At 49.3% G+C, this 11,795-nt stretch overlaps 1 protein-coding gene across 1 annotated transcript; it reads right to left on the bottom strand.

Annotated features, from left to right (window-relative positions):
- Nucleotides 1-3,123: 3,123 nt before the first annotated feature.
- LOC123352655 (RING finger protein 223-like) lies at nt 3,124-3,810 on the bottom strand. The gene has a single exon (XM_044993090.1). It carries the CDS (start codon nt 3,808-3,810, stop codon nt 3,124-3,126), a length of 687 nt encoding a protein of 228 aa, XP_044849025.1.
- Nucleotides 3,811-11,795: the final 7,985 nt, after the last annotated feature.

The raw sequence follows: 11,795 nt of genomic DNA, 5'->3' as shown, positions 1-11,795 counted from the left end.
CGGAGGGTCCGCTGGTCCCGCGGCTTCAGTGGAGCCGCGGGACCAGCGACCGGCAGAGCGCCCCCCACGGCATGCCGCTGGGCTTGGGGCGGCGAAATGTCTAGAGCCACCCCTGGCTGCATCAAAGGAAAACAGATCCCACATAAATCAGAGTCCCACACAGCTCACCTCCTCCTGAAACTCTGCTGCCTCATTGTGGGGCCGTCAACCCAGGGAATCTCAGAGCACGTCAGACATTCCTAGATTCCAAGGCCAGAAGGGACCAATGTGACCATCTGGGCTGATCCCTTGTGTGATTCAGGCCAGAGACCTGCTCCAAAATAACCCCTGGAGCAGAGCTTTTAGAAAAACAGCCAGTCTTGAGTTCAATATTGTTAGTGATAGAGAATCACCTCGCCCCTTGGTTGTGTGGGAGAGGTTTGGGGTGCGCGCTCCAACCAAGCGTTGCTTACCTCAGGCGGCTCCCAGGTGGCAGGATAGTAGGGCTAATGCAGGCTCCTTGCCCGCCCTGGCCCCACACCGCTTCCAGAAGCCAGCATGTCTGGCAGCGGCTCGGGGAGTGGGGCGGGGGGGGAGAGGGGGCAGATGGCACTGCATGCTGCCCTTGCCTGCAGGCACTTCCTCCATAGCTCCTATTGGCCATGGTTCCTTGTTCCCGGCCAATGGGAGCTGCAGGGGCGAAGCCTGCAGGCAAGGGCAGCACGGGGAGACTCCCTGCCCCTCTCCCTTCACCCTCTGGAGCTGCTGCTCCCCAATCTAGCAACATCCTTCCTGAATTGTGGGCACCAGGACACAATATTGCAGCAGCCGTCTCACCAGTGCCAAATACAGAAATAAAATAACCTCTCTAGTCCTACTCAAGATTCCCCTGTTTTGGCCTCAGTGTCACACCAGCAGCTCATGTTCAGCTGATTATTTACCACAATCCCCAAATCTTTTTCAGAGACACTGCTTCCCGCGGTACAGTCACTCATATGGTCTACTTTTATTTCTAGTCTAAGACATGAGGCTTTGCATCAGAGGCCCAGTATGAGGCCTGAGGTCTGAACTAAAGCTAAACTAAACCACTAGGTCAAGCCCACTAATATACAGCAACGTTAGCAAAAGTCAGGCTGTGAGAAGAAGTCAGGCTCTGCCTGCATGTAAAGCTCACAGAAACTTCACATTTAGTCATATTAAAAGCGCATATTGTTCACTTGCGCCCAGTTTGCCAAGTGATCCAGAGTGCTCTGAATCAGTGATCGATCCTCCTCATTATTCCCCCGCTTTTTGTGTCATCTGCAAAATTTACCAGTGATAACTTCATGGTTTGTTCCAGCTCATTGATAAAAACGTTAAATAGCATAGGGCCAAGAAGTGATCTCTGCGGGACCCCACTGGAAACACATCTGTTTGATGATGCTTCCCCATTCACAATTACATTTTGCCAGTTTTTAATCCATGTAATGTGTGCAAAGCTAATTTTATATTGTTCTAGTTTTTTAATAAAAATGTTGTGCAGTATCCAGTCAAATGCCTTAGAGACGTCTAAGAATATTACATCAAAACGATTACCTTTAGCAACGAAACGTGTAATCTCAGTCAAAAAAAGTATCAGTTTAGTGTGACGGTATCTATTTTCCATAAAGCCACCTTGATTTGCACTCATTTAATTCTGTATTAATCAAGTCCTGTATCAGCCGCTTCATTATTTTTGCCTGGGATCAATGTCAGACTGATAAACTTATAATTACCTGGGGTGTCCCATTTACCCTTTTAAAATATTGGCACAACATTCACTTTCCTCCAGTCTTCTAAAACCAGTGTTTCAAGACTTAGTAAAAATCAACATTAATGGTCCAGAGAGCTCCTCAGCCAGTTTTTTCCCAAACTGTTGGATGAACAGTATCTGGCTCAGCTGATTTTAAAACCATCTAATTGTAGTAGTGGCTGTTTAATATCCTCTAGAAATACTAGTGGAATGGAAAGAATGTCAGCATCATATGACATGCCTACATCATCATTTCCCCCCAGTACAGAATAAAAATATTTATTGAATACGTCTGCGTTTTCTGTATTATCATTGAGAATTCTACCATTTCCATCTAATAATGGACCAGTACCATTGAACCATTAATGAACCTTCATATCCCACAAGGAAGCAGGTGTAATTATCCCATCTTACAAATGGAGAAACTGAGGCAGGCAGCAGCAGTGATGTGCCCCAGTTCACATAGGCAGCCTATGGAAGAGCCAAAACCAGAACCCAGGAGTCCTGATTCCCAGTCCTCTATTTTAATCATGCACATGTAATCTACCTTCTACCCTCTCTACTGTAGCTATCTTCCAGCAGCTCCCACCTGCATCTGCCCCTCTGTCTTGCTTTTGGCACTGGTTGCCTCAGTCAAATAGAAGCAGTTATTGCATATTTTGGAGGGAGGAGAGGTTGGCCTCTGCTGCATAACCTCCACTCCCTCCCCCACCCCACATGGAAAGTCACCATGCTCATGTCCTCTCATCTGGCATTTCAGGAGCAACTTGTTGCAGCTTCTGGTCATGCGGCAAGGGCAAACTCAGGGACTGGGCAGGTGGGTGGCCTCACCCTCTATGCCCTCCAATGACAATCTGCATCTGTTGCATTTGGCTGCTGTAAAGGGCACTTCATGCCGAGTGTATTTACCTCTCCATTCTCTCCCTCAATGTTAAATGTTCCTGGGCTGTGTCTCTTCCCCTGGACTCTGCCCCTGCTCTCATCCCAAGCTGATGAGCTGATCTGTATGTACCAAGGCAAAGGGGCTACAGTTATCACACTGCAGAAACATGTTTGGAGCCAAGCTCAGCCCCAGTATAAGCAAATGCAACTCCCCTGGCTTCATTAGAATCAGGCTGATTTACATGAGGCCTGAATTTGGTCCTTGGCCTTGGAAACCTTCCTTAGCTGGGCCTGAGCAGAGTCCTTCAGCACAACACAGCAGCTGAGGCCAGGCCTCTCAAGGCTGGGGCAAAAGCTATGGTCCAGCCCCAGCAGCTCCGCATCACCAAGCTATCCATTGGCCCACCTGTGAGCCCCTTCCGGCTCTCCTGGGCAGGTGAAGTAAAGCAGTAGGTGCACCGTGTTACACACAAGCAGAGGACAGCAAGTTGCTAGAAGCTCTGTGACCTGCTCAGACTGCTTGGAGCATTGGCTGTCAGAAAGGTCCCCACCTGGCGCTGACCTTCTGGAGTCCTGGTCATGTGGGAATCAGGTATAAAAATGATGGGTAAAACGATCAATACCAGCATCAGGATAGCAATCCAGAACACAGCCAGGCGACGCTCCCATAGGAGCTGGCATAGCCCCCTGCATGTGGACAAGCGGGAGGGATGGTGGATACCTATCAGATCTCTTCTACTGACGTCCCGAGGGGCTGGGTTGTATAATAACTCCACTGTAACCAGCATCTCAGGGGTTTCTTCACCAGCACTCACTTGACAGGACAAGGACGGCTGTTTGATCCAGCACAGTCTGTGTCCATCTAGCCAGACCTCCTGCAGGGGCAGCAGCCATGGAGGGAACTGGGTCACAACATCCATATTGGGTGGGAATTTGGGGATCCCTCCATCAGGGACGGGCACTTGTGCTCTGCAGAGAGGGCAAGGGAAGGTCTGGGCTTGTTTCACGAAGATACAGATCCTCGACAGGCATTCCAGGCAGAAGGTGTGAGCGCAAGGGAGGAGCAGGGGCTTCTGGAAGATGTTGTCATAGGGCCTATAGCAGATGGGACACTCAGGAATGGACTGCTGAGAGGCCTGCAGCTCTGTCTGGTTGGGAGGGCTGGGACCCCAGTCCATAGCCAGAGTCTAGCCACAGCCCCAGCAGCCTGGAGCTGTTTAACCTGAGTGGCACTTGCCAGGGCAGCAGAGTTGAGTAAGTTTTATCAGAGCCACCAGCAGTGAGTGAAGCTTTTCCTGCTTCTCAGCCCATCTCAATGCTTGTTGCTGCATGGCCTGCGCTGAGGCCCCAGGCTTGGGCTCCCTCCTCTGCCCGGCCAGTCGATCTGAGGGGAAAAGGCCAGCACTGCTCCTGCCAGCCTGTTGTGAGTTCCTTTGCTTAGTAACCAACATTGAGCTCTAACTTTTGCTGAGCCAGGGTCAGTTCAGTCCCTCCCTCCTCACATAGCAACTCCAGCTCTGCATACACACAGCCAGCTCGCTGGGACACAAAGGAGACAGAGGCAGCCCTGGAAACTCAGAGCTCCCCAGGGTGGTGCAGGCATGCTCAGCACCCTTCAGACGAGCTAACAAGTGGCACGGTCCAGGATTTGGGCTGCTATGGTGCCAGGCCCAGTGGCACATGCGCCCGGGCCCCCATTGTTACAGGAAGCTACCACACCTAGGGAAAAGCCAAGCCCAGTCTGCTCTGTCAAGCAGTGAAATAACCATGGCTTATCCTTAGTCATTAGTAGCAGCAATTGAACCGAGAGCTGAAGCCAGACTTGATGGAGCCCAATATCCCAGTCACAGGGCTGGGTCAGCCAGCTGCCCTGGCCCAATCAGGAGTGCAAGGAGGTGGTACTGATCTCCTTCATTCACAGGGAAAGCTGGGTGAGCCAGGAGCCACCAACAGCCCTCTCCAGCTGCCCAGGTGCCTGTCCAGCACGGAGACCCCAACCACCTCAGCTGAGTGGGTGCCAAAGCACAGCAGGTGGTGGGAGAGCAGGGGATGCCTTCTAGACTCTGAGTAGGAGCTGATGGTATAACAAGTGTCAAAACAAAACCATGGAGTGGGCTCAGCAGCTGGGGAGAGAGCTGGGGGTGCTGAGCTACTGCAGCGCAGGGCCCGGCTGAAGAATCTAGGCAGGTTGGAACAGAGGGTCAGGTGATGCTGGCCTCCTTGGCAAGAAGGATGGGTCACCTCAGCAAGGGGCTGATTCACCTGTGTGTTGTCATTTACACCTGTGCTAGGAGTGGGAGCGATCCAGCGGTGCATTCTGTCACCAGCTCTTCTCCCATACAATAACCCAACATGGCCAATCGTGCCCACTAGCCACTAGCACCCAGGCCAGACCTGCAAAGGCTGCCTCACCTTCCGCAAGCTCAGCACAGCTGGTACAGCTGAGGCAGTGCTGGAGTGAGGCCCCGCAGTGTGAAAGTGCCGTGACTCAGTAAAGAGGGTGCAGTGCACTTACTGGCCTGTTCAGGGCTGCCGAGAGCGGGTTTGGGCCCCAGTGAAAAAAATTTTTCGGTCTCCCCAGCAAGTGCAGACTGGCTAAACAGGGCTGACAAAGCCGGGGAAGCCGGGCCCCTGTAATTTGTACTGGCTTCTCCCACCACTTGTCGGCCCTGGGCCTGTTAGCAGAACTAGACAGTGAAACTGCACTTGTTAAAGACATGTAGCCATCCAGAGCTGCAGAATTTACCTACAAAGACCCCTATGATCCTCTCAACCTTCACACCTGCCCATGCCTGATAGGAACCAGCTGTGCGTGTGACACAAGAGCAAACTGTGCAATGCCTGTGTCTGGTTGTGTCACACAAGTGACAGATTTCAGTGAGGCTTTAAGTGAAGAATTAGCTAATTCTTCTAGGTTTTAATGGTTTTTTAATAACTAAGTTTGTCCTTAGGAGAAACATATTAATGAACTTTATGGGGTGGGGGGAGGGGGAGGAAGGAGGATATGGCATAATACAGGTCCAAAGATGCAGATCAACATTAGCAAACTGCTGCCTACACTCTACATTTTAGGCCCTGTGTGATGCTGCCCCTTGGCCCGATATGTTAGCAAATATTGGGGCAGGGCAGGGCCTCACTAGGCTGTTTCCATTAGGGCAGTGGTTCCCAAACTTTAACAACCCGTGAACCCCTTTCACTAAAATGTGAAGTCTCACAAACCCCTCCTAAAAATTAATATTTCCAGGGATTTTCTCTTTTACCTGAGTATAAATTATAAAAGCAATGATCTTGGAAATATAAAATTTGTTTTTATGACATGGTTATTCACACTATTATTATTTATCATTACAGTATTTTTATTACATTATGAAAATGGCAACACTCTTCCAAGATCTCACTTTCGTAGCTTGTATCACTTTGAATAAGCCTGTTTCATCAAGGAGTATCAGATGTGAAACAGCATGAAGGTATTTAAGAAGCCTACTCAAAGTAGCTCCTACGCAAGCATTCACGTCTTGAGTAGTCCAGGCAAACAACACACGTTACAAAGCTTAAACTTGTTCTTCATAATAATTTTAAAAACAGTGCTAGGTGCCTATTTAATTTTAAAAACAGCAAAAAATATCCACCTCTCTTTCCATTTCTTATAAGGAGTCTTGAAATTTAAATCTTCTCAGTGTGGCATATATGCTTGCTTTGATCTGCATAGCTCTTGGAAGTCCAAGGGACAGCTCTGTCCGCCATTAGGGAATTTTTTTCTGAGAACCCCCTGTAACATTCACGAACCCCAGAGGTTCACGAACCCCAGTTTGGGAACCACTGCATTAGGGGAAATTTATGGTAGAGTCAGGTATTGCTCTGGGCAATTCTGCTTATTTACAAAGCACACACACACAGCCCTGTTTCCCTGAACACAGCAGGAACAAACAGCATCAGGCAGTTTCCTTGTTGACAGTTTCCGAGCCTGCTTCTCCAGACAGCCCTGTAGCTCCAGAAGCTCTGTCTCTGCTCCTGCTCAGGGCTATCCACATGGCTGCTTCTCTGGGATTTCTGGTCACTTTCCACCTCTGACCCTGACAAAGGCAACTAATCAGTGTTCCATCACTGCATTTTAAATCAGTCACCAAAGAAACTCCTCTTATTTGCCCTTAGTTCTTGCTCAGGCCTTCCATATGGCCCAGTGCCTTGGACAGTGGCTTCTGTTATTTCAGCTACGCTACGCTATGCCATAAACTAGCTTAATTGCTTCTTCCATTTAGCCTGAAGTAAGGATGGGTAGCACACCCATCCACTTGAGTGAGGTATGTAGATTGCCTGCAGAACAAAGCTGTGCCATTAAAACCATGCAGCATAACTGCTATAACATCGGATTTCCTCTGCAATGTTCATTCACATGTTTCTCCTCATGTGAAAAATCAGCAAAACCCCATAAAAATCCACTCAAACCCATCAGCTAGTCACAATGTCGATAATGCCACCAGTGACTGGAAGTTAGCTAATGTAACGCCAATATTTAAAAAGGGCTCTAGGGGTGATCCCGGCAATTACAGACCGGTAAGTCTAACGTCGGTACCGGGCAAATTAGTTGAAACAATAGTAAAGAATAAAATTGTCAGACACATAGAAAAACATAAACTCTTGAGCAATAGTCAACATGGTTTCTGTAAAGGGAAATCGTGTCTTACTAATCTATTAGAGTTCTTTGAAGGGGTCAACAAACATGTGGACAAGGGGGATCCGGTGGACATAATGTACTTAGATTTCCAGAAAGCCTTTGACAAGGTCCCTCACCAAAGGCTCTTACGTAAATTAAGCTGTCATGGGATAAAAGGAAAGGTCCTTTCATGGACTGAGAACTGGTTAAAGGACAGGGAACAAAGGGTAGGAATTAATGGTAAATTCTCAGAATGGAGAGGGGTAACTAGTGGTGTTCCCCAAGGGTCAGTCCTAGGACCAATCCTCTTCAATTTATTCATAAATGATCTGGAGAAAGGGGTAAACAGTGAGGTGGCAAAGTTTGCAGATGATACTAAACTACTCAAGATAGTTAAGACCAAAGCAGATTGTGAAGAACTTCAAAAAGATTTCACAAAACTAAGTGATTGGGCAACAAAATGGCAAATGAAATTTAATGTGGATAAATGTAAAGTAATGCACATTGGAAAAAATAACCCCAACTATACATACAACATGATGGGGGCTAATTTAGCTACAACGAGTCAGGAAAAAGATCTTGGAGTTATCATGGATAGTTCTCTGAAGATGTCCACGCAGTGTGCAGAGGTGGTCAAAAAAGCAAACAGGATGTTAGGAATCATTAAAAAGGGGATAGAGAATAAGACCGAGAATATATTATTGCCCTTATATAAATCCATGGTACGCCCACATCTCGAATACTGTGTACAGATGTGGTCTCCTCACCTCAAAAAAGATATTCTAGCACTAGAAAAGGTTCAGAAAAGAGCAACTAAAATGATTAGGGGTTTAGAGAGGGTCCCATATGAGGAAAGATTAAAGAGGCTAGGACTCTTCAGTTTGGAAAAGAGAAGACTAAGGGGGGACATGATAGAGGTATATAAAATCATGAGTGATGTTGAGAAAGTGGATAAGGAAAAGTTATTTACTTATTCCCATAATACAAGAACTAGGGGTCACCAAATGAAATTAATAGGCAGCAGGTTTAAAACAAATAAAAGGAAGTTCTTCTTCACGCAGCGCACAGTCAACTTGTGGAACTCCTTACCTGAGGAGGTTGTGAAGGCTAGGACTATAACAATGTTTAAAAGGGGACTGGATAAATTCATGGTGGCTAAGTCCATACATGGCTATTAGCCAGGATGGGTAAGAATGGTGTCCCTAGCCTCTGTTCGTCAGAGGATGGAAATGGATGGCAGGAGAGAGATCACTTGATCATTGCCTGTTAGGTTCACTCCCTCAGGGGCACCTGGCATTGGCCACTGTCGGTAGACAGATACTGGGCTAGATGGACCTTTGGTCTGACCCGGTACGGCCTTTCTTATGTTCTTATGTTCTTATGGCACCCAGCTCATGACAGACAAGGAAATAAGAACATAACATAAGAACGGCCATACGGGGTCAGACCAAAGGTCCAGCTAAGCCAATATCCTGTGGTCTGATAGTGGCCAATGGCAGGTGACTCAGAAGGAATTAACAGAACAGGTAATCATCAAGTGATCCATCCCCTGTCACCCATTCCCAGCTTCTCGCAAACAGAGGCTAGAGACATGCATCTGACAAAGTGGGTATTCACCCACAAAAGCTCATGCTCCAATACTTTTGTTAGTCTATAAGGTCCCACAGAACTCTTTGCCGCCTTTACAGATCCAGACTAACATGGCTACCCCTCTGATATAAGAGACTAGAGACATATCCCTGCCCATCTTGGCTAACAACCATTGATTGACCTATCTTCCATGAATTTATCTAGTTCATTTTTGAACCCTGATATAGTCTTGGCCTTCACAAGGTTGACTATATGTTGTGTGAAGTAATACTTCCTTCTGTTTGTTTTAAACCTGCTGCCCATTCATCTCCTCTGGGTGAAAACAGAGGGGAATGAAGAGTTGTAAGAACAGCAAAGCAAGCAGGTGCTTAGGGTGGCACATTTGCAGGGGTGGCAGGGATCCAGCATGGGAGCTGAGAACCAACAGGGGGCCCCGGGAGCTGTAGTTCCTTGGTTAGCTCTCTGCCTATAGAGCCAGCCCTGGAGCAGGGAAAGAACCACATTTCCCAGCATTCCCTTGGTAGCTATCAACAGGAAAGGGAGGGGGAGGGAGGGAGGTAGCTGAGACCTCATGTTGCAGCTTACTGTGAATGGAGAACTCACTGCTAGAACTGGGTGTCATTATGAACGGTAGGGTAACCATATTTTAACATTCAAAAAAGAGGGCACTCCACTGGGTGGGGTAACCCCACCCCCTCCCACTTCCTGCCCCCTGACTGCCCCCTACAGATCCCCCAACCCATCCAACCCCCCCTGGCTCCTTGTCCCCTGATCACCCCCCCCGGGATCTCTGCCCCAACTGCCCCCTGGAACCCCACACCTATCTAAGCCTCCCTTCTCCTTGTCCCTGACTGCCCTCTCCTGAGACCCCCCCACCCTAACTTGCCCCCTAGAACTCCACCCCCTACCTGTCCCCTGACTTCCCTGACTCCTATCCACACCTCCACCCCCTGACAGGCCCCCTCCGAACCCCTGGCGCATCCAACCTCCTCTGCTCTCTGACCCGTGACTGCCCTGTCCCCGCCCTCTCCCTACCCCCACCCCTGATAGCCCCCCCAACCCTCTGAACCATCCAACCCCCCCTGCTCCCTATCCCTTGACTGCCACCCAGGATCCCATGCCCCTTCTCCAACCTGCTGGCATGGCGTGCTGAGGCTGCAGGGGAGGAGAGTAGGGGCTCTGGATGCTGGAGGCCCTGATGCGAGCAGCTCAATCCGGCCAGGCGACCCTATCAGCCATGCCACGCTCTGCATTGGGAGGGAAATCCCGGACCTTTTGAGAGTTTTACAAATTCCTCCCGGACGGCTATTTAAAACCCAAAAAGCCAGACATGTCCGTGAAAATATGGACGTATGGTAGGTAACCTAGAACGGGGAACAAGTATGCCCAAGGAGTAGAAGGCCCAGAGAGCCCCTTCAGAAGACATCCCCAGACTGGATTAGGGATACTGTTGTGACCTCACCTTGCAGCCCCCAAAGAAAGAATTGAGTGGACTAAATGGACAGAGCCCCTCTCTATCTGAAGAGGTACGTGGATCCCACTAGAATTTAAAATGAAAAGTAAGGGAGGGGAGGCTCTACTAGAGAACCTGGGCAGCTTTAGATACAGTACCAGGCACGCAGGAGGATATCCACTTCTGAGCCATGGAAGCAGAAATTGACTTTTCCTTTCCAGATTTAGCTAATATTCAGAAAGGGAATAGATGCCTTCCAGATTTGAACACCCTCAAAATTCAGGAATGCTCATGCTCAATTTGGGCAGCTGTTACTTCATTTCTCCCAAATCAAATATACTGATCCACTGTAAGTTGTGTGATGGGGCAAGGCTAGATGGCTACAGTAAAGTAGTGAGGAACAGATATGTTAGCCCCAGGCTAAACAAATCTCTGGTACCATGGTAACCAAATGGCAGTTGCTCCAGGTTAATCAAGACACCTGGGGCCAATTAAGATCTTTCTAGAAGGCAGTGGAGATAGCTACATTGATTGGGACACCTGAAGCCAATCAAGGGCTGGCTGGAACTAGTTAAAAGCCTCCCAGTTAGTTAGTGAGGTGTGTGTGTGAGGAGCTGGGAGCAAGAGGTGCAAGGAGCTGAGAGGGTGAGGGTGAGCTGCTGGAGGACTGAGGAGTACAAGCATTATCAGACACCAGGAGGAAGGTCCTGTGGTGAGGATAAAGAAGGTGTTTGGAGGAGGCCATGGGGAAGTAACCCAGGGAGTTGTAGCTGTCATGCAGCTGTTACAGGAGGCACTATAGACAGCTGCAATCCACAGGGCCCTGGGCTGGAACCTGGAATAGAGGGCGGGCCCGGGTTCCCCCCAAGCCTCCCAACTCCTAATCAGACACAGGAGGAGTTGACCCAGACTATGGGTTCCACCAGAGGCAGGGGCAGCTCCAGGCCCCAGCACACCAAGCGCGTGCTTGGGGTGGCAAGCCGCGGGGGGCGCTCTGCCAGAGCCACGAGGGCGGCAGGCAGGCTGCCTCCGCAGGCATGCCTGCGGAGGGTCTGCTGGTCCCACGTCTTCGGTGGACTTCCCGCAGGCGTGCCTGCGGAGGGTCTGTTGGTCCCGTGGCTTCAGAGGACCTCCCGCAGGCACGCCGAAGCCGTGGGACGAGCAGACCCTCCACAGGCAAACCACTGGAGGCAGCCTGCCTGCCATGCTTGGGGTGGCAAAATCCCTAGAGCTGCCTGTGACGATGCAGTTCTGGCGGGACCCAACTGTCTCCCTCATGCTGCTGCAAATTTTTCAAGCCTCCCTACTCCATCCCAAAGTCTATCCCAGATAAGGCGGAGGAAAAAGAAGATGCGAGATGAAATGTTCTCGGATATTATGGAAGTTACACGCAAGGAAAGAGCTCATCTGAATGAGTGGAAGGACGTGGTATCAAATTACAGGAAAGATGCCAGTGAACGTGAGGA

This window comes from Mauremys mutica, chromosome 18 (assembly GCF_020497125.1).
Source record: "Mauremys mutica isolate MM-2020 ecotype Southern chromosome 18, ASM2049712v1, whole genome shotgun sequence".
Taxonomy (NCBI): Eukaryota; Metazoa; Chordata; order Testudines; family Geoemydidae; genus Mauremys; species Mauremys mutica.
Note: the sequence above shows the minus strand (reverse complement) of the source record. Positions and strands in the feature narration are given on the sequence as shown.

Bases quoted from the DNA above. Each gene is read 5' to 3' on its own strand.
- LOC123352655 (XM_044993090.1), bottom strand. From the start codon at position 3,810: ATGGACTGGGGTCCCAGCCCTCCCAACCAGACAGAGCTGCAGGCCTCT.